The sequence below is a fragment of the Accipiter gentilis genome, chromosome 27 (genome assembly GCF_929443795.1).
Source record: "Accipiter gentilis chromosome 27, bAccGen1.1, whole genome shotgun sequence".
Lineage (NCBI taxonomy): Eukaryota > Metazoa > Chordata > Aves > Accipitriformes > Accipitridae > Astur > Astur gentilis.
In genome coordinates, this window is record NC_064906.1 from 22,207,740 (window position 1) to 22,231,944 (window position 24,205).

Consider the following 24,205-nt stretch of genomic DNA (forward strand, 5'->3'; position numbering starts at 1 on the left):
GGCCTTGCCAGACTGAACATACTTCAGCCTCTTTTCTTCCTTACAGCATAGTGCAGCGTCTGGTAGATTTACTACCACAGGTATTTGCACTGTAGCAAGACTGAATAGCCTGTTTATTATAGTGCTCAAAGACATACTATATTTTATGATCCTTTGTGATTTGTCTCTTACTACCTTCCCTTCTATATACCAAGACCACTCTAAGCAGCATTTTCATGTTACATTTTAACAGCTACTTGTATGGGAGCTTTAACCTCAAATTAATTGTCCTTCAGTTAGCACTGTTTTTTCTGGTTTACTAGAACTTTAACTCCTGAAGAGAGCGCTGTGGGATGAATGGGGGGGGGGGAATGATCAGAAAAAGAAGTTGAACTTCTGACAAAGTAGCCATTGAGCAAAACAGCTCAAATTCAGTACAATAACCGGAGTGTGAATTACAAACCTATGATTTCTTACATTAAAAATTATGTGTATTTTCCCATGAAAAGTTATAATCAAGTAGACACATTGTGGGAGATTGTGGCTTGTAGGGTTTGGGCCTACACAAGAGAAGGAGGTCAGGTGAGATGGGGCTTCATGGTGACACAGAATACTTTGTGTAGACTTCTCAAGGCTAAGACTTTTGTAAAAAGATAATCATCACATCCACCTCCAAGAAGAGCAAAAAGGAGAATCCAGGTAAATAAAGGCTAATCATCCTCAGTCCCTGGGAAGGTTGCAGATCAAATCCTCCAGAAAACAACACCCAGGATATGAAAAACAATAAATGACTGGGAATAGACAACATGGACTTGATAAGGTTGAACCATACCACCTGAGAGCTCGCCATGAATACAGAACTGGTTTGGTGAATGAAGAGCAGTGGATGCTGTTTACTTTGACTTAAAGCCTGTGACACGGTCTCCCACAGTGTCCTTAAAGCAAATGAGGTGAGGAGGACTACAAGGTCTGCTGGACAGACTGCCAGGCACCACACTGTGGGCTGTGAGCAGCAATACTGGGTCCAACTGAGAAGCGGGAGCCCCAGGTCCCTCAGGGACAATGATGAAGAAAACACTAACAGTATTTGTTAACATGCACATGTGTGCACGCCTGCAGCTGGAGGGGATTTGCGCTTTTTGGAGACATCTGTGTGTGAGGCACTGGCAACGACTAGAACCTCCTGGCAACAGGAGCAGATCTCCAGCAGTCCCCATTGACCCCAGTGAGAAAAATCTCTGCTCAGGGAAAGGACAAGGAGCAACAGGCACCAACTGGAACATGGGAATTTCTGACTTAATATATCAGGAAAACAAATCTCACTGTGAGCATGACAACCAAAACTCAAGACCAGACCAGACAAGGCACCGAGTAGCCTACTCTTACTTGATCCACTCTTCCAACCTTAATATTCTCTAATTCTGTTAGGTTCCAATTAATTCCATGTAATTAATTTTGGGGTTTTTTTTTTGGGGGGGTGGGGGTGGGGTGGGAATTCCAGTATTTTTTCTTTTAATTCCACAACAGAATGTCTTACCCCCCGCCCCCCGAAAAATATCCCACAGAACAAATTCTGTCTTTAAGCAGTTCTAATCTCAGCCGTATCTTGTTAATTTGACAGGTACCACAGAAGGGATTCAGGATTATGAATCTCTGTGGAGAAAAAAAAGTAGCTACAGAACTCAGATCCTGGTTCAGCATTCAAGTGCCCCAATCAAGAACAGTTACATTTTGGACTTGAAACCAGTTTTTTCTATAAATTGGACCAGTAGGAAAAAAACAATCTTAGTAAAAATAAAAGAAGGGTTTTCTTAAGGCAAACTTCTTATGAATGTATTAAGATCTTTGTATTATTATGGTAAGACTTTCAATAGTTGACTCAATACAGAAATTGAGACACTTGGAAGCAGAACAATTTTCAAGGGATGAGTGTTTTTAGAATAAAACAGATCCTGTAAATGTCTCCTGCTAAGCATCCCTGAAATTGTAAAATAGCTCTCATTTATGAAAGTAGTGAAATGCCAGAAAAGGAGCATGGAATGAGATACTTGCCATAGTCCCAGACCTGTTCATAGACCATAAGCATGAAATGTGAGTGAAAATGCTTCAAAACATTTGCCCCTTTGAACCTCTGAAAGCGGACTAAGATGGCTACTTTCTGGGGGCAGAAAGGGAAATCAAAGCTGCCATTCATTCTTTTTTCTTGAGAAATGGAGCCGAGAGAAATGATAGCAAATTAATTCAGATTGCAATAGGAAGAGAAACTGTCATCCTGAATAAAAATAATTGTCCACTTTGTCCAATATCCTGACTCTTACTCAATATTTATAATGCTGGTCAGCCAAGATACATCACAAGAAGATGCAATAAACCACTATATTGAAAGTATATGTTCGCCTCAGACACTTCTTTTTAAAAGTATTTGTCTTTTCTAAAAACCCATACATTTATTATTATTTAAAATTCTCATTGAGAAAGTTGTCAAATTTAAATTCCTTTCTGAATTGTCTTAAATTCAATCTTTGTGACCTTGAATTCTGTCATTCCTTTGCGTTTCAGGTAAAAAACAAAATCTTGTTTCTCTGTTTTGAATTTATTCTATTTGATAGTACTGGATATGCTCTTATAAAAGTTTCCAATACATCTTCTGCATAAATAATCTTAACCTTTCAGTCTCCTCTTATAAAAATCTTTATAGTCCTAATCGACCTCACCACTTGCCTCATGTCTCCTTGTATTACCACTGTATCAGTCTCAAGATATATTCAACACAGCTGTCCATCAGATGTGGAAACACTACTGATTTATACAATAGCATTATGCTTTCTTGTACTGATCTCCTTGTTTTCATTATGGATCGTACCATTTTGTCTGACTGCAGCTACACTGTGAAAAGTAGCCTGCATTGGACTTTCTATAATTGACTCAATATGGCTTTCAAGATTCCTAAGGTATTAAATTAAAAAAAAAAAAAAAAAGGCAGCTAAATACTATTCCTGTGTACACTTACCATTTAACCCTTCTTGTTTCTTAATCCTATATGTGTAGTCTAATTTAATTTTCTTTTAACTGGAACCTTCAGAATTAATTTTTACTTCATAAAGGTTGTAATTCACTACCTACATTTGGTATATATGTCAGGAGGCATAAAAGCAGCACACATGTATGGAAAAACAGTTTCTGATTACCACTGATAGTCATAAAGGCTAGAGGACAAGACCAGCTGACCTCTCTGTTATGAAGTCAATTTTTATGCAGAAAGCTTATAGACATTTTCTCATTAATAATTTAGATCATAAAATTAAAAATCTGACCTAACTGTTAGAAGCTGTCCTGCTTGACTTATGACTGCAATTATCCACAAGTGCAATTATGTTCACAATTAAGTTGTACTTCCCAATTCATCCAGACTCTCCTTTGTATTATGGAAAAGATTTTTACTGCTTTCCAATTCATATAGTTAATATCAGGTACAGGGAAACAGAGCATAAGTCCTAAAATTTGGGAACCAAAATTTTGAAAATTCTTACCTATAGACTGCTCTAGAGTTAGGAGCAGAACCAAATATTGTAAGTCTCTCTAACTGGATATTAGATAGTTTATTTCTCCCCTTTTTTGCACTTCTAGAAAATAACATAATTCTAAACTTTTTTCATGGCACAATAAAATAATGAAGAATGGGCTATGCAATGGCTATGTTAACAGCCAGCAGTAGACATTTTCAGTTCTGCTTCTGTCATTTTGGCATTTAGACAAGTCATCGAGAGGATGTGCAGATTTTGGGAAAATAATCCTGGAACTGAAATACCCTGGCAAAAAAGTTGAGCTAGCTCACATGAAACTGGTTGCATTTGGAAGTAGTATATATTTATTAGCTTATCAGATATTCCATGCCAACAAGTAGTTTTAGGCTGAACTAGTGATCTGACACTGTTCTGCATTTCAGTGTATGCCATACTGGTTTAGAGTCAGTGTTAGCCCACCAATCTGTGCACAGCATTCCATTAGGAAGTATAAAAATGTCCTTCACTTTCTTACATATTTGTTTACTTGTTATAAAAATAAGTGTAATATTGTTTTTGTTTCCAGGAGGATTTTGAGGACTGATTTTTATGTAGGGCATTTGAATTAAAGACACTTTGATGGTTTGAGATAGAAAGGGAATGCCTCTGCTCTGTGTTTCATTGTATGATTGATTCTTGCTTATATGTAATACAGTCATAAGCTGTCTCCATATAGAGCTGGTCAGAAAAATCTATAGTTTGGAGAGAATTTCACAAGAGAAATTCCCTTCTGGCTTTTTTAGATATAAATCCTCCCATTTCCCTCCAGAGTATTTTTCATTTTAAGCATTGTGAATATTTCTTCTAAAAAGTTGATTTAAAGTGTTTCCATCTTAGGAATTTCCTGTCCAGAAAAGCAGAACTTCAGCAAAACTTACAGTTCCTCCTCCCTCCCCCATGCATACTGCTTAATCCAATTAAGTGACATTTTTTGAAGGGAAAACTTTTTAATTAAAAATTCAGATTTACATTCTGGGCCTCAGATTCCACAACCCAAAAAACTGTCCCTGGAAAAACTACCAGCAAACTTGTAAAGTAGCCTCTTTAAGCTCTTTATTTTTGCATTTTCCAGAGAAATGGGTATAAACAAAAGTTCATTTGTAGGCAAAACGCTTAGGAAAAGAATGGGGCAAACTTCATTCAAACTACCTACCCTCTATCTAGAAGAAATAAATTCTAAAGTCAGGCCTAAACACAGCAGCTATAATCTATCCACAGCAATGCGTAAGAGGCTGAAAAACTGGTAGGGCACCATTGTACCCAAATATCTTGGAAGCAGGAACCCTTACTCAACTGGTTGAAGAGGAGATACGTGTGACCTTCACTCGCTAAACAAAAGACACAGCCATGTAAAGCGCTTTTGTGCAGAAAGAAAAACGTAAAACGTGCAGGAGTTAAGAGCACAACAGGCCTTCATCCAGAAACTAATCTTCTTTACTGTTACTTGCTGCATAGTTATCAAATCAGTGGCAGAGGTGCATCCAAGCAACAGCAATTGATGCTGAACATCACTGTTTGCATCCAGGATTTTCATTCAGGTTTGTTGCAGGTGGTAAACACATTGTACAGACTCACATAAGGCACATAATTAAATGGCAATGTGTCGTGGTTTAACCCCAGCCAGCAACTAAGCACCACGCAGCCGCTCACTCACTTCCCCACCCAGCCAGTGGGATGGGGGAGAGAATCAGAAAAAGAAGTAAAATTCATGGGTTGAGATAAAAACGGTTTAATAGAACAGAAAAGAAGAAACTAATAATGATAACACTAAAAAAATGACAGCAGTAATAATAAAAGGATTGGAATATACAAGTGCTGCACAACGCAATTGCTCACCACCTGCCGATCGAAGCACAGTTAGTCCCCGAGCAGTGATCCTGCCACCCCCCACTCCCCCCAGTTTATATACTGGGCATGACATCACATGGTATGGAATACCCCATTGGCCCATTTGCGTCAGCTGCCCTGGCTCTGTCCCCTCCAACTTCTTGTACCCCTCCAGCTTTCTTGCTGGCTGGGCATGAGAAGATGAAAAATCCTTGACTTTAGACTAAACATTACTTAGCAACAACCGAACACATCAGTGTTATCAACATTCTTCTCCTACTGAACTCAAAACATAGCACCGTACCAGCTACTAGGAAGACAATTAACTCTATCCCAGCTGAAACCAGAACACAATGGAAAATATAATGCTAGTATCCACCAGAGAAAAGGAAAGAAACAAGACAAAGGTATAGCAGGTTTATGTTCCCTTCCTTCCTGTTCCTTTATTTTACTTCTTCACAAAGCGCTATGACATAATCTGACAAATGTCTAGTGCAACATACAACAGATGTCCATTTGTTAACAAATAAATGAGCTGTGGAGTTTTTTTGTTGGGAGAGGAGGAACAGTTAAAATGAGGAATTTCCCATCACAGTTTCACATGAAGTATGACTGATACAAACACTTTAAGCACCAATCTAAAATACTCTACTCCTCTTGCACACCGATGCACCTTAACCCTACTTTCCACGGGATAGCTTTGGGATGGCTAACTAGCAAAATGAGAAATAATTAAAACCAGGACTAAGGGTACTGGATAACCCAACTGAAGAAAACACATAAAAATTATCAAACTAATGAACTAAATGGAATACATTGTCTAGATTCTCAACAGCTCATTAAATGGATATATTGCCTTTGCTGACGTGGGCTAAGCAGTTGGAGATGAAAATGTGGAATCACAGCTTCAACACTACAGATATCTCTGCAGCAAATAGCCACTCCAAAAAGATTGATTTCTGCCCCAACTTCTTCAACTGTTGTAGAGTTTACTAGGTGAACTTGAACCAAGTCCATCTGAATTTACCTCTTCCTAGAGCAGTCCAGCATCAGAGTATGCTGCTGCAAAGATCTGCAAAATAGTCAGAAATTGTTACTGTAAGAAGGAATCCAACTCAAGATGTTTATTCATTCTTTCCAGACTTATCATAGCTTCATCCACATTACAAATATCATCCTTTAATTTCAAGAGCTTGCATTTTTTCTAAGTTAGAAAATACTATATTACCTGTATTATACAGACAAATAGGTGAGCATCATTGAATGCAAGCCAAATATTTCTTAGCAATTACACAGACTAGTTAAAACCTAAAAAATTAGATCCCCATTTTCCCTTCCTTTACATCTTCACAGACATCCACAACTATTTACACCAGACATTATAATTCTATCATATTAAGTATTAATTTAGGTATCTGTAATGTCTATACAAGATACAAAGAAGGTAAGCCAGCCTCTTGAGTTCACATGTAACTAATACTGAAATACACGTAGCATTTCGTTACTGTTTTAACCTTCTATTTAATGCAAGAATGCCCAGTCTCATACCACTGCAAAAATCCATCAAGCTTTCTCATCACTCATATCAAAATAACAGAAAATCCTCTAAAAGTATAAATGCCACACCATGCAACAGCACCTCACGTGCAGTAATAGGTAAGAATTTTAGAACAGATGTGCATCACAGCCACTCTTTATCTTAAAGGTAAATTTGGGGAAACAGAGAGTCCAAGTGGCATTTAGCAAGTAAATACGGTAGTTAGAAAGTCAGTGAACCGAGACCTCTGCTTTTAATTTATGGACCTGATTTATAGTCTTACCTTCCCAAATGTATTTGTCCGTTTTATCCACTCATTGCATTCAGCCTTAAAACTAGACTGCAAGCTGTCAAATGTAGTGAGAATCTGTTATTTTTGTCCTTACTATTAGTCCATAGGGTGTCTGGAAAAACAGGGCTCGACTTTAGATTGGGTTTCCTAGAGGTTTCCTAGATACTGCTGCTAGTACAATAAACAATAATAGCCACCACAACAGCTAAGAAAAAAACCAAGACCATAGTTGCTGCTGAAGTGTTAGCTGGTGTCAAAACACCACTTGTTGTTTTTACTAGTATGAAAATGGTTAGGCATGCAGCTGTAACAGAAACTCGACTGAGTATATATTTATTTTGGAATGTAACATTTTTAGTGAGTGGTACAAGCATCTACTCCAGTTATAAAAGCACTGCCATAACTTTCAATGAATGGAATTAATTTTCTAGCACAAAATAGTCAGTTTTCTTCCCTTCTCCAGTCAGCAGCACACAAATAGCGCACAAGCATAAAGAAATGGGAAACAATAGTGCTGCCTTCTTATCCATTAACCTACAGACCCCAAAAAGAACCAAAAACAGCCAAGCCGATTTGATGAATGGCCATCTAAACTAGCCTGGTCCTGACAGAAGAGAACATATTGCTGACTGCCCTGTTCCCATAATTCATAAATACAGGGTTTCATTTCTTTCTATAGCTATGACTTGTAGTGCCTAATACAATCTCTGTTGTTATTTCCATGTTTTCTTCTGCTTTACCTTCGTTTTTATCTCTTCTCTACATTTTAGTTGGGGTTGCTGCCAGCCTAAACCATACTGAAAAAGAAGTTGGAATTAAGCACCAAGTATTTTTTAGCTTTGAGTGGCAAACACTACTGTGGCCAGGGCGCCTTCATCATGATGAGATGGGCATATTCTTTGGAAACAAATAAAAGGCAAATATTCAGCCAGATAGACACAATCCTATCATGCCCTGAAAAGGAAAATTACTGTAATTTTGGGACCTCTAATTCTCTGATTCTGAGTTTCTGCATGATTAACTTGCAATATTAACAAATATGCTGATTTCAACTTCCAGGAGATAATTTTCCAAATAGGTATGGTTTTATTGTAGTACTATCTCCCCTACAGGGATGCACCTGCAATAAATTACCACGTGGAGAAGGGTACAAGAGGAGGAACAGTTGAAAAACAGGCGCACAGAATGGTGGCTACAAAATGGAAGCCTATTGGCACATTCTGTCTGTATTCTTTAAAAGTACAAAAGCAGAGGAGACATAGTCTGTCAGATTTGCCAAAAAAAGATCCCAACTGATTTCCTTTATATCTATGTATCCCAGACTTGGTAGAGAGATAGCATACATTTGTATTACACAGAAAACAGAATGTATTACTACAGAAGAATAATACAGAATGTTGCTAGTGTTGAGAAAACAGACGTGTGACTATTGATAATGTCTTTGTGTGCTTTTGTAACACAAAAGAAATGTTTTAGTGACAGAGCAGAGACAACAATTGCACCAAAGGAGATACTTTTGAGAAGGTACTGGACACATGAAAATCTAGTTTCACGTGGAAATATCAACCTCAAATTCAGCCTTGCTAGCACAACTAAGATGTGTACCGCACCTTCTACATATGTATGGTATTTACTCATTAGATGAAGCAAGATGTTAAGAAGACTCCACGAAGCCCCTTCCCTAAGCAATACTCCATTTCAGAATGAAAAGTGTACTTAGTCTTAATAAGCATTTCTTCAAAAAATTGACCATTTACATTGAATTACTTACATAATTGAAGTTAAAGTATTTGCATCTGCTGGTACAACAGCCAACAACAAAGCCAAGTTATGTTTTGAAACATTTGTGTGCATATGCACATACACTATCTTCATCTATAAAAATATATAAATAGATCCACGCACAAGCGGAAAAAAAATTCTATGATATATATATATATTCCATCTGTAAGCTAAAGCAGGGCAAGGAAACACCAGAATTTACTTTGTATATGTATTGGGTTTGTATGGCAGGGCTTTGGTAGCAGAGGAGGGGCCGCAGGGGTGGCTCCTGTGAGAAGCTGCTGGAAGGTTCCCCGGCTCCAAGTCAGACCTGCCTCTGGCCCAGGCCGAGCCCATCAGTGACAGTGGTAGATTTAAGAAGGGGAACGTGCAGTGAGTAGGGTCAGTGGAATGTGAGAGGAACCCCTTTGCAGATACCGAGATCAGTGAAGGAGGAGGAGGTGCGCTGGAGGAGGGGATGCCCCTGCAGCCTGTGGTGAGATGGCAGGCTGTTCCCCAGCACAAGGAGGGGAGCAGATGCCCACCTGCAGCCTGTGGAAGACCCCATGCAAGAGCAGGTAACATTTGAAAGATGCTCCATCCTCGTTCTGTGCTCACAGAATCCTGAAAGGGTGGCAAAAGGAAAAGGAAGCAAGATTCAGGGTTGAGAACCATAAAGATAAATAATTGGAAGAGGCAAAATTAAGTTTTCAGCATATGCTAGAATCACAAGATTTCCTGCAAGAAACTAATTAAAATAACAATAAAAAAGCTGAAGGAAAATGTAATGTATCCAAAGTATTTAGACCAGCTATTCTGACACTTCTTTTTCGGGGTCTAGTGCTGAATTTAAGTGGTAGTGTCATTGTCACATCCCAATTTCTCAGGATGACGACTCAGGTTCCATGATGCCCAGGTCAGGATTAAGGTGAAACGACAGCAGGGATCCTTTAACTCACAAAACTCAATTGTTATTTGCTCACAACAAGAATTGGCATGCTCACCGCAAAAATTGGCATGAAACTACATCAGTAAACTGTGTAACACGGGCTAACCCTACGTCACCAAACATACACTACAGGCTTCACTTACCTGGGGATCGGTTTAGGGCAGACAATAAGGCGAGCGCTCCCGTTGGGTCAGGAGATTCAGAGCAAACCCCCTTGCTTTCCAGACTCCTTCTCAGAGAGGGCTGACAGAAAAAAAAAAAAGAGAAAGATGTCACCGGTCCTGGGTCCAGCATCAGTCCCATCAGCCGAGGGGTCTGCTCCTGGTGGGCTTGCATGCAATATGGGGCTTCAGTTCATGTCCTTTTATCATCCTTGCCCCTCCTTCAGGCGGGCACTCGAACTCATTAGGCTAATTAGGTGTCATGAGCAGTTTGTGAGCCTTTGGGCTTGGGGGTCGTTGGGGAGTAGCTTCCCATTCCCTGCAGGGTGAGCTGCCCTGCTCAGCACATCAGAGCAGGAAGCTGTGCACCCTCCGGCACGACCTGACCTCCCCAGCCCTTCCCCTCCCAGTGCTGATGGGTGCTGACCAGCTGCTCTTCACCTGGGCTTCCTTGCTAGGCAGAGTTCCTTGTTATGCAAAGTCGTCCTTAAGCAGAACTTGCCCCACTGCAGTGTTAGAGGCATTAACTCTTTCAGTCTGTCACAGTCACCTATACTATTAGACTACCAGAAAACTGGAATGTATGCTGTACCTTCTCCTTATCAGTAGTTGGCAAAAATTTGAAAATTTTAATATCAGTCTTTATGTCAGCAGCCACTTCTTCTGAACACAGCCACGGCTACTTGTTGTCTGCAGTTTTCTACTCAGAAATCAAGTTACATTTTGCAAGGTGGAGCACTGAAATTGTTCTTACGTCCTCTTAATTTTACAGGGAAATGAAAGAAGGGACTTCCACTTAAAAACTGATGTTGTGACATAACTTCAAGCATATTATAACAAATACTCTGTAAACCCTTATTTTGTCATTACAGGGAACTCCGTTTGTCATAGTGGATTAAAAGCCCTCTCTAAGAATAGAAAACAAACACTTGATCACCTATCAACAGACATAAAATTCCACTGTCACCCGTGTGCAGAAATCAGTAACACCTTTTACTGTAGCATATTTTCTGTAAAGGCCGCAGGCTTGTATCAAATGTACCAGGAGAGGGAACATACTTGCCTGGGTAGACTATCTCCAACTGTTAATTAACCTCTAGGAGAAGTGCCTGGCTTTAGATTTCAGCTATTTGTTTCTCCTTTTTCTTCCTTTATTCCATTTATTACTTCTGCCCCTATAAAAGTTAGAATTAGACCTTAGACAGTATTCTCCATGCATAAAAAAATTTAGGCTTTTTAAGCAAGCCACTTCTCTATCTTCTTTTTGATAAACTACATTAACTGAGCCCTGACGGTGCCTTTATAAGGACTTCATCTCCAACCTCCAACATTAACTTGTCTCTGTTCCCTTTCCAAATTTTCCTTAAAGACATTCAAACTTAAAAACATTGACACAAAAGTTGTACATAGTCTTGTAGCATCAGTCTCATCAATTTTGTACTGATAGTCAAAATGACCTTTTCACATCCTTTTGCACATTAAATTGAAACATAAATCATCTTAGCCATACTGTCTTAAAATGCTTTTTCACCAGGATTAGTAGGTAACTTTCAAAGGCTTTGTTTTCCAGGCTATTATTCCCCATTACGTAGATTTGCCCAGCATTGGCTTAATTAAAACACACTTTATTTAGAGAAGATTCAGCTTTTCAAGTGCTCTAACTCACTCTTCAGGAGTGGTCTGACTCAATACCATTCTACCAATCCCTTGCAGCAGTCTTTTTTTTTTTTTTTTTAATAAGCAAGGTTATATTTACTTCGGTATCACTGATGAAAATAATCAAAAGGCAGAGTTGAAACCCAGTGAAAAGTCACTGAAAGCTCTTCAGTTTGATGTTTTGCTATTGATGACTGCTTTTTGTCAGCTAAAATATCTTAATTAAATTAGCCTTCAGATGTGCTTTATAAGTATTGTATATTGCTGATCTCTTCAATCCTAACAGGAGCAATGTAACATTTTGCCCAATATCGTTCAAAATGGCTAACACCAGCTGCTTCAGAGAAAGGTTTAAGCAACCATAAAAAATTAGTTATGCATCAACCTGCTACCACTCCAACACTTTCAGTGACTAACTTATCCAAGAAGTTCAAAGACATATAAGCTTTAATAGCACTTGTTACTTGTCCTGGTTTCAGCTGGGATAGAGTTAATTGTCTTCCTAGTAGCTGGTACAGTGCTATGTTTTGAGTTCAGTATGCAAAGAATGTTGATAACACTGATGTTTTCAGTTGTTGCTAAATAGTGTTTAGACTAAAGTCAAGGATTTTTCATCTTCTCATGCCCAGCCAGCAAGAAAGCTGGAGGGGCACAAGAAGTTGGCACAGGACAGAGCCAGGGCAGCTGACCCAAACTGGCCAACAGGGTATTCCATACCATGGGAAGTCCCATTTAGCATAGGAACTGGGAAGTGGGGGCGGGGAATCGCCACTCAGGGACTAGCTGGGTGTTGGTCAGCAGGTGGTGAGCAATTGCACTGCACATCATTTGTACATTCCAATCCTTTATTACTACTGTTGTCATTTTATTAGTGTTATCATTATCAGTTTCTTCTTTTCTGTTCTATTAAACCGTTCTTATCTCAACCCATGAATTTTACTTCTTTTTCCGATTCTCTCCCCCATCCCACTGGCTGGGTGGGGAAGTGAGTGAGCGGCTGCATGGTGCTTAGTTGCTGGCTGGGGTTAAACCACGACATTACTATAGCTATTCATACCATATATATATATATACACACACACACTAACAACCACTCTTTGGCTTTTTTAAACATATTATCACAGCCTTAGTCTCCACAACGTTTTATGGCAATGAATTTCAAATGTTATGTATCACTGTGTGAAAGGTGTAATTTTATCTATTTTGAATTTTCTACAGTTTAGTTTCACTGTATCTCAGGTTCCAACTGTATTTTACTGCCAGAAGAGATTACATCCAAAGTTGGTGTCTCCCAAACATTTCTAAGACTTAGAATGCTACAAAATTAATTAATTTGGCTCTTCAGCAAGGTATCTGAATAGCTTAATTCTGCAGTATTGGTCCCTTAACAATCTAGTGAGACCACTCTTTAGCCTATTGCCTGCTTTTGCATATGCTCAGAATATTGTTATTTACCCATAGTTAGCCAGTAACCCCTTAGACTTGCTCTTAGCTCTCCTGATTATTTGTGTACATATACTGCCTGCTGTAGTTTATGATCATTTTATTGGACTCCACTGAGCTGGTTTCACCATTATCTCAAGGCTATTTGGCTCCAATGATCTTGTCATGCAGTCATTACAAGCTTAGTCTAACCTTTTTTCTGCATGCTCTGTATACATCTACAAAAAAATAACCATTACCCATGTGGTCCAGCTGTGTAGAAATTAATTATTCACATCCATAATATATGCATGTATTACACCAGCACACATAGGCATTGCCTGACTTTAAAAGAAAATGTTAACTGTTCTCACCAAAAGGTGAGTTTTATTCCAATTTTTTTTCCATCGGAATAAAACAAAAATTTATGAGTAAGCCTTCCACAAATTAAACTTAAACCACTAGAGATTACACAGTGTGCTTTGTATCTTTAGAGTTACCAGTATTAAAATTGTTTCAATTAATTGAATTCAGGGACTGCTACTTACCTCTAATATTTGCATTTAGAAATGGTCAAATAATTCTGAGTTCATTTTACTTTATTGTGGTGTGTTGTGGTTTATCCCCAGCCAGCAACTAAGCACCACACAGCCACTCACTCACTTCCCCCCCAACCCAGTGGGATGGGAGAGAGTAAAACTCATGGTCATGAAAGAGAAAGGAAAATAATAATAATAATAAACAATACAACAACAACAATAATAATAAAAGAATGGGAATATACAGAACAAGCGATGCACAATGCAATTGCTCACCACTCACCAACAGATGCCTAGTTAGTTCCTGAGCAGCAATCCACCCCCCAAGCCAACTCCCTTATAGACTGGACATGACATCACATGGTATGGAACATCCCTTTGGCCAGTCTGGGTCAGCTGCCCTGGCTGTGTCCCCTCCCAACTCCTTGTGCCCCTCCAGCCTTCTTGCTGGCTGGGCATCAGAAGCTGCAAAATCCTTGACTTAGAATAAACACTACTTAGCAACAACTGAAAACATCAGTGTGTTATCAACATTCTTCTCATACTAAATCCAAAACATAACACTATACCAGCTATTAGAAAGAAAATTAACTCTTTCCCAGCCAAAACCAGGACATGGTGTGTTGACCTTTGCCAGCAGCTAAGCACCACATAGCTGCTTGCTCACACTCCCCCTCCTGCAGTAGGATGGAGGAAAGAATAGGAAGAGAGAAAGCAAGAAAACTTGTGCATCAATATAAAGACAGTTTAAGAAATGAAGGAAAAAAAAAAGAAAAAATACAACAAAAAACCACGCAATGCAAAGGCAATCACTCACCACGTCCCACAAGTAGACTGATGCTCAGCCAGTCTGGTGGCAATGACTACCTCCTCTAAAAAACCCTCCCCTCAGTTTTTATTGCTGAGCAAGACACTATATGGCATTGAATAACTCTCTGGTCAATTTGGCTCAGTTGTCTAGGTCATGTCCCCTCCCATCTTCTTACTCACCCTCGGCCTACTCACCGCAGGGAGTGGGGGCAGTATAGGAAAAAGAGAAAGCCTTGCCTTTGCAAGTACTGCTTAGCAACAGCCAAAGCAGTGGTGCGTTATCAACACTTTTTCAGTCACAAATCCAAAACATAGCAGCATAAGGGCTGCTATGGAGAGAGTTAACTCCATCCCAGCCAGACCCAGTACAATAAGACACTATAAGACATAATGAGAAATTATCAAAGCTCCAACTTCAGTGAGATACTGTCATATTTTGCTGAAGTGATGTCTCGCCTGTTTTTGGCATCGGTCATCAGCCTAAATCATGTACTATCTTTTTGAAGTTTCATTTAAGAAGGGACATACACACCACTCCACTACATCTCCTGGTCTGGGAGACAAGAGACAACATTTTGGTTTCTACGTAATCCCGACACCTCAAGGACTCAGTACCAATAAAGGATAGCCAATACCCTGCTTGTGCTCAGATCCATGCTCTGTCAAAGCAGGTCTCTAGTCCAAATTCTTTTAGAAATCAAATAGGAGCATTCTGTGATCTTCTCAATAACCCGTCTGTTTGCTCAAGGGGGTTTTGAAAATTCATTTGACTACTTTGACAACAGAAACTTTGACTGCCTTTGAATCTGCTTTCAAAGACAAAATTATACAGGTCAAGCTATTGCCCATGGAGTATTCTGGTTAGCTTTGACAATGATGGATACCTTTCATGACCATTTCCCAGATCCCTTATGCCTACACTTCACAACTGTCCTTAATGATGAATGACAGTCATCTGCAATGAATGACAACTTTCCAGTACTCTCACCCCTAAAGAAATAGCATTATCATCACATTTTCTTGCTATAATTTATCAAACTGAAAAATACAGCATCTCTGATTAGTAGATTCTTTATTAATGTAATAACCTGAACAAATACTAAGTTATGTGTTTTGAAATGCAGATGGTAAAAGATATCAAGTTGTTAGGGACAGTATATTCTGTTTTCATTACTTTAGGAACTGTAAATCTTACTCTTTAATGAAAATGCAATGTAGAGAAGACAGACTTGATTGTTTTGATTTGATTTGAAATTGGTTTGGATACCCTAGCTGAGCCCTGAAGAAATACACAACTGATTGTTATAAATAAAGGGATATTCAAAGCTGTATTTTGAATGGAAATCTTGTTCTCACCAGTCACAGAAGTGGAAATTTTATTTGCTTACTGAGGGTTTTTGCTATATAGTTACATCTTCACTGGTTCAACAGGGACTGAAATAGTTCAGCAAAAAGACCCTCAGGAAAAAGTCAACCACTCAAGTTTTCACTGTGAGAAAAGGTCTTACCTTAGGCCACAATTCTTGGCACTGATTAGTCATTAATGGCAGATCCATTTGAATTTGTCTTAACAAATAACACAAGCTTAGTTCAAAATTATTATTTCCATTACCATTACAATGAAGATCCTCAACCACAGATCAGGACTTCTCTGTGCCTGTGTTCTACAGAAACAAAACAAAAAGGACTGCATACAGAACAAAGTGTTTGACATCTAACCAAAAAAAGGCTATAATCCAGATATAAATCATCAAAGAGAAAGAAACGTGGTAAGTATAGAAGCATGAGAATCCCAGGAACAATGAGAAAATATTGAGGAGCTTGGTGGGCACTGTTGTTAGAGACCTTAAGTGTTGCATTTTGCAAGGTGTCATATTAGTGACTTCTAAGAACAGTTTTTAAGGAGAACAAAGCTTCCTAAGGTTTCAGAAATGTTAACGAGGACCTCCTCCCAGACTTGCAGGGCAGAAAAATAGAAAGCATGAAGGAACTTGTTTTGAAACAAACATGTAAGGGAACCTGAAATAACATGCCACTTGAAAGGACAAATGATCTTCTGCTGTGGGGGGCAACAGCTTTTATTTATTTTATTTATTTGCACATGGAAGGACATGAGTACACCTTTCTAATAGCTTACAGATTTTATATCTGTGGTATATCTCAGCAATTTTTATCCATTGTCAGTATGAGTCAAACAGGGTTGTTAGCTGCCAGGGACTGGTAGGAAGCAGTACGTTAATGCTGATGCAGTGAGAAAATGTTTGTGTGCATGTGTACACATAGTAGAAGGGTGAGAAGACAACTGTGAAGTGATACAGAGATGAACCACAGTAGACATATAAAAACCTACTATCACAGCAGATCATGTCACACACACACAAAAAGAATTACCAGATGGTAGCAGGCAGTATGTTCCATTTGCTTGTGCATTCCTCAACTTTGGAAACTTTGTGCATGTTTATCTTTGTGATCTTTATAAATCTGGCTGCTTAAGAATATACCTAATTTTCTACTTACAGACTGATTCAGCAGTATTTGTATGGTCCAGGTGTGCTGCCTATGGAACACAGGGCACCTTCTCCAAGTCCTGCAGTAGCTTCAGAAATACCTTTCATGAAACAGGAAAAAATAATTTAGAATCCATTTTCTAAAAACTACTTTATATATATATAATACCACAAACCATCCAGCTTGTCAGATATTAGTAGCCACCTTACTGGGATATGACTATAAGGTTAGTGAAGCTCTCCAGTGGAGGAATCCTGAAGATAATGGGAAAAGAAAAAATGCCAGTAGATGCAAAAGCACCTACGCAAAGCATTGTTGGACCATGCACACTGTTATCTGCAAAGATTTTTCAATAGACTGGCTGCCCTTGATTGACATTTTTTGCTCCTAAGCTGTGGTATATGTTGGAACTCAAGTTACCGCAGTTCTTATCAAGGGCATATTGACAGCTTCAAGTCTCTTCTGATACTCTAGAAATCTGTGGGCACAACTGGAACTGCTACCAAGCAGTTCTAGTTGTACCAGTACAACTAAATCTAATGTACAAAATCTTACAGAATCAAGAATCCACAGAGCTCTGGGAAGTGTCCATAGATTTATGCAAGAATGTGGGCAATAACGCTACTGAAAGACATTTAACAGACAATGCAATCATTTGGCACAGACAACATTAACAAAGTCCTGTCTAACTAGTACTATGGAGAGGACTGGAAACAATGCGTGTTTTGTAGCAAAACCATTAGCATGCATACCCCAAATTGGGAGAAGATGATAGGATCCCGTTACCTAAAATCACCATGGGAAAAACTGAAATTATTTTTTTATAAAAGTAACAAGCTAAAAACCTGCACTAGAGTAAAATTGTAAGGGTTGAATCTTCCTAAGTAGGGACACACACACATCAGAAGAGAATTAAAGATAACATTTAAAAAACCCAGCAGAATTCACCAATTTTAGAGTCATGAGATCTATCTAGATACACTTTGCCAAATAGATTTGTGTTCAACCTACTACTTCTCACTTAATCCCGCTTCACAGTTCTGTCCGCATAAAGTCCTTTGAATTTCATAGAGATGCATTTCATTTATCAGTCCCTCAGCCTTGCAGAAACTCAGAACAGATTTCATAGTGAGTTGGTTACTAACACTCACCCCACTTCTTATAAGCTCAAATGAAAAATAAAATTAACATTTTCTTATCTTAACCTGAACTGCAATTCAAACAGTGATCTAGCAGCTTCAGATAAAAAGAAAGAAAAGAAAAATTAAGAGAAAATACAGCTCCCATGAGCATCTCTAATTGAACAGCAAAAGTACAGCCAAGATTTGCTTTCTCTTGCTGAAAGCCTTCTCTTGCTCTCTCTTCTCTGTTTGGGTTGAGCTGCAAGACTTAGATTACAACCACAGTGTGACTTTCAGAAATCATTAAGAAACCACTTCTCCCCACAAAAGAACCTGATATCAGCTATAACAAAAAGTTCCTTGTTTCCAAGGAGTTCATACAACAGACAATAAAAAAAAAGTCAATCTGAAGTACTTTATCGTTGTGGAAAGATATTTCTTGAGTTGCTAAGGTCTGACTGTTACATAAACCATATTTTGCTCAGTCACTATAATTGCCATTTAACAGTGGTTATTGATTGCATTTGTTAGCTGGAACTGCTCCTCTCTAGCTAGGACGAAGGCTACACTACAAAATGTTCCCTGCATATACTCAGGTCAGTGTCAAAATTCCTGCTGGGGTTGCAGACAGACATTTTCTTCTTTAATCACACTGTGTCACTTAAAGAGAGGGTGCACCTGTACCTTAAAAAAAGAAACAAAACCATGAAACACTTTTCTAATACATACCGTGTCTACTGTAGCTTCACCAATACAGCTATTCTCCACAGGACAAGCTATAAAGGCAGAAGGCCACCTGCATTGCCCAGTCTTCCCCATAGTATCCAGGCAGCTGTCAAACATCCCATTAAGAATGGGAATCATTAGGGACCATACTCCCTGATTTCTTCCCAATTCCTTCTTTGGGACAGTATCAAAAAACAAGCTTAGTTCATTGATACAGTGGCACAGTATTCTTGACACTTCACTGCAGAGCATGGGGACCCTGTCACACCTTAGTTACCATTCCTAAAACCCATCTTCACCTGAAAGGAAAAAGTGCAGAAAACTAAAGCAGCTGGAAGAAGAGAAAGTGAAGAGCGGGAAAAAATAAACCAACTAACACCTATAGACAGTCCTTTATCATCTAAACCCACTGACTGGTATTTTAGCAACATTTCTGGGCCCTACTGTATTTTCTATTGACATTGGTTTTATATTTTCTTGCAGACAGTCCTTGCTCAGTATAGCTTTCTGTAGCTACAGACTAAGCAGAACGATGCAGAAGCAATCTTAGAACCATTCACTGTGGATGACTGTTGACTGAGGAACTTTTGCAAGCAGGTCAATGGTGATCTGCTAAACAGGAACACTTTGGACTGTCCAACTTAGATACACACACAGAGGGAGACAGACAATTGGCACAGCTCAAAGCCACAGGAAGAAACTCAGTATGCTTCTGAGGAAAGTACTTAAAATAGGTAAGGAGTAGCATGGCTCACTTCCAGCACTCACCCCTGTGAGCTTGCTCCACAGCAGGCACTGAAGGACCACCTCAGCTGCTCTTGGCAATGGAGAGAGCAGGTAGTCATGGCTACATGGCTGTTGAGAATGACTGCTCTACTTGCAAGCAGCAGCTACCACCCTGGCTGCTTCTTTCAAACCACCAGATTGTCAGTAAGTATAGGAAGTGCTTTCTCCCTCTAGGAGAAAGGTCTGGCCAGATTGTCCCATTACTAGATGTTGTTAGAGCACTCTCAACCAAACCAAATCTCCTTCAAAGCTACATAGTGGTTTAAGGCTCAAATATTTCAAGGAGGCATATAGCTTTCCCTGGAAAGTTTTGGGGCAAACTCTCCAGTCATTTTAAGAAAAAGAATTTAAAGTAGTGCTCCATTAACAGGTATTTCAACACATCTATTTGGCAAAGATGTTTCAATGGTTTTCTTCTCTCCTCAAAGCAAAGCAAGAAAGCAACATGCTTTGAAACCTCCAGTTGCCAGAAAGTGAAACATCATCCTCCAAAGAGCTCTCAGTATACACTTAATTTAATGACCACCCTTCTACCCTCCTTTTGGGTCTGCTGACACTCTTTGGATTACAAGCATTACAAAGTACACAAATACGAACACTTGGAAAAGATATTTAAAAACTAAAATGAAGCAAATATAATGTATAGTGAGATTTGAAAGTGTCAGGAACTGGTTTTTTTTAGAACTTCGAGATTCCTTTGAAGTATGAATGGAAGCCTGGTTTCCCTTGAAGAGTAAGATTAACCTCCACTGCAGAAAACAACCAAAAGTAAGCTGTCAGCTGAAACACAGATGCAGCACACTAAGGAAGCTTCCTCATATTCCATGACAATATCATATTTACTTTACAAATGCCAGTTCTGGAAAGTCCTACGGTATCACACAGAGACATAATCAAAAAAGGTTCTCAATATATACATTACCTCAGAATCTATGAAGTTTGGCAGTGAACAGTATTCTTTCTTAGCATGTTAATCACCCTATATAATTTGAAAGAAAACAATTTTTCAATAAGCTTTCAACTTGCCTCGTAGAATTGTATAGCAGGAACATAATTTACTTTATAGGATTATGTAAAATGTTTATTAAACTTGTATGATTTATTTTTTTTCCTCCTCATCCTGCCTCCCCCCACCCCCCCTACCCCCCATTGCCATAGCAAATGCTTGCCACACTAGCTTTATATACTGTGGTCATTCATAAGAGAAACACTGAAGAGATGCCTTCCCCCCCCCCCCCCCCCTTTACAAATAACTCAGTTTTATAAAGCTTAACTTCAAAGGAAACCACATACTTGCTGGTAGATCATTCCTGGGACTGCAGTTTAAAAACAAATGCGCAAAACCAGATCCTTTATGCTTGTGCAGGGTCCTAAAAACCTACGTAGCAAATCCATATGGTCCTAAAGATGTCTCCCGGTGGACCACTTCAGGGTATAGCAGCTTCACGTGGTGGCGTATTAGTTCAATAAATTTCACGAACAATTGTCATTGTAGGTTTACTTGCATTATTGGGGTTCTATTTCTATTTTTACCACAGATATACGAGATGAACAGTGGTAAACTTGCAAAACAAACCCAGAACAGCTGATGCAGTTTCATATGTCTGAACCCAATTATTCCCATATGTATAGCTCATGCAGCAAAAATACAATGCATAAATGATGTCTAACAGGCCTTAAAGTATATCGTCTTCATAAAACCAGGAAAGATGACCATTCTCCCTGGGGGATCTGGTGTTCCAGCTGACCACAGTACTACATCATAGCATCTCATACATTTCCAGGGAACAGAGGGAAAAGGGATACATGCCTTTTCTATACTAGGTGTTTATTACTGTATATAAAAAATAGCACTCTACAGGAATCTCCACTGCATTATTTTTGTGGGGGTTTTTTTCCCAACATATATTAAATTTTCTGTTAGAAAACAGTCCAACCTCATCTGTCTTTAACACTACAGGTAATCACTGAAGAAATCAGATTCACAGAGTAATAATGAATGAATTGTGCCATCAAATAAAAATAGATGTGTTTTGTGCACCAAAAAATACTAACATTAATCTTCTATTGGAAGAAGTGGAAAAAATTATATTTTCAAAAGAATCTATAATATAGAACTTGAACAGTAGTGGTTTAGGGACTCATGATATTTAGAAGTTATAGTTGGGATAAAACCAGTCCAAGGAAAATAACTTCCTACTGATACGGCTATTTACACAGAGCTATATTCATAAGTGATGAAGAAACAGAGTCTCTTTCTCTGGTCTGTTTGGTGTATATATACACACACACATATAGGGGTGTGTGTGTATATATTAGTGTGTATGTATGTTATGTATACATATATACATCTACAGAATGTTTCTCTCTCTAGGTATACACATAAAATACTCTTTAGAGATTTCACCACACAGTTTTGCTAAGTCCTAAGCTTTAGAACTTTGCAAGTCAGAGAGTATTCTCAGCAATTTTTTTTTGCATCCCAAGAGCTACCTGAATGGAACCTCCAGCCTTGCAAGTTCAAAGCTCATTCCAATGCTGGAGATTCAGGACAACAGTTGTTCTCATTAAATCAACAACACATTAAATTTTCTTTAAGTAAATGCAGAAACAAACATTTAAAAGTTACACAGTTCCTCAGTCTTCACATTGGATTCTTGAAATAAGAAATTAGTCATAGTAGAATGAGTGCTGAAATTAAGAGTACAGCAAAACTATACATTTTGCCTGAGGGTTGTTTTGTTTTTGTTTTAAGAAAATATGCTTCTCACAATAAACTGTTGTGCAATATTGCTTTGGGTTTGTGTGGCAGGGTTTTGGTAGCAGAGGAGGGGCAGCAGCGGTGGCTCCTGTGAGAAGCTGCTGGAAGCTTCCCCGGCTCCAAGCCAGACCTGCCTCTGGCCCAGGCTGAGCCCATCAGTGATGGCGGTAGCGCCTCTGGGAGAACAGATTTAAGGAGGGGAACCTGCAGTGAGTAGGGGGGATTGGAATGTGAGGAAAAACCCCTGTGCAGACACCGAGGTCAGTGAAGGAGGAAGGGAAGCAGGTGTGCTGGAGGAGGGGATACCCCTGCAGCCCATGGTGAGACGGCAGGCTGTCCCCCGCTAGCCCATAGAGGGGAGTGGGAAGCGGATGCCACCCAAGATGGCCGTGACTCTGTGGTAAAGCCTATGCTGGAGCAGTCTGTGATTGAAGACCAGCCCGCAGAAAGGACCCACGGTGAAGCAGGGGACGAGTGAGGAGTCCTAACCCTGAGCAAAGACAATGTGTGTGAGGAACCGACCCCAGCCCCCGTCCCCTGTTCCCCTGCGCCACCGGCGGGAGGAGGTGGAGAGAACCGGGAGCAGAGTTGAGACGGGAAGGAGAGAGGGCTGGGGGGAAGGTGTTCCAAGGTTCAGTTTTACTTTCCATTATCCTGTTTTGATTTCATTGGTACCAAATTAAATTGATTTTGTTTCTTCCCCGAGTTGAGCCTGGTTTTTGCCCATGACCATAATTGGGGAGTGATCCCTCCCCTGTCCTTGTCTTGACCCACGAGCATTTCTTTGTATTTTCTCCTTCATCCCACCATGGCGGGGGGGGGGGGGGGGAGGGCGGGGAAGAGTGAGCAAGCAGCTGCATGGTGCTTTGTTACCAGCTGGGCTGAAACCACAACAAATATGAAAGACACAAGCAAGAGTAGCTGGAAACCAATACAGGATTCTCTAACCAAGAAAATGGCAATACAGAGAAAAACTAAAGTACCTCTTCCAAGGTGGTGTCAGAAATGTCATAGCCAGTCACGTGTAGATGATGAAGGCTTTGATCTAAAGCCTGAAAAAGACCTTTAGAAGAGGTCTTATCTGCCCTTTCTGTAATCACATAGGTCAGCTGAGTCTCACCGTTCTCTTTTCATGACAGCTTCTGGGATGTGGGTCTGTACCAGAGATGTGACCCAAACAATATACTTAGGATCCTGGAATACAGAGGTCTATGAGGAAAGAAAGATAATCATCCACAAAAAATTAAATGTTACCAGAAGTATAGGACTTGATAGTAGAATTCATACAGGAAAATTTCCATTGATGAAACTGCATCAAACCTGGGGTGGAGAGACTACTCCCCAGGAATAATGAACAGTAAGACAAAGCCCTTTTCAGCTAAATATTGAAATTCATCATTTTCAAATATGTCATTGTGGTCTTCTAAATAATAATAATAGTAGTAATAATAATACCACCCAAAACAACCAAGAAAGCTGATAAAAACATGTTTTGCTGGCTCTTTAATGATTTGTATCACATATTACTTCCCAGCAAGGACATACAGCTCCCTCAGAATATACACTGCTGTTACATGGCTGGCACTGTTAGGTTCTGTACAGTACATTGTTATTATACCATTTTCATGAGCGTTACACTGTATCCCTAGCCATATGTTTCTCTCAAATAAGAGGGAGAACCACAGCATCTCAGCTGACCATGCTGCAGGAGGACAATGAGATCACTGAGCACCTCAGCCTCATCAAGATGGTGAGTGGTAAAGATCAGGGTGCAGCCTGCATCAGAAAGATTGGTACATGTCTGCAA

General features: G+C 39.4%; 1 protein-coding gene across 1 annotated transcript in view; it reads right to left on the minus strand.

The window, feature by feature from the left end:
- The window catches only part of ABCA13 (ATP binding cassette subfamily A member 13), a 165,614-nt gene that overhangs the window by 69,138 nt on the left and 72,271 nt on the right, over positions 1-24,205 (minus strand). The window contains 4 exon segments of the mRNA XM_049830140.1: positions 17,014-17,104; positions 23,382-23,528; positions 23,530-23,607; positions 24,017-24,174. Coding sequence (XP_049686097.1) covers positions 17,014-17,104; positions 23,382-23,528; positions 23,530-23,607; positions 24,017-24,174 — 474 coding nt within the window.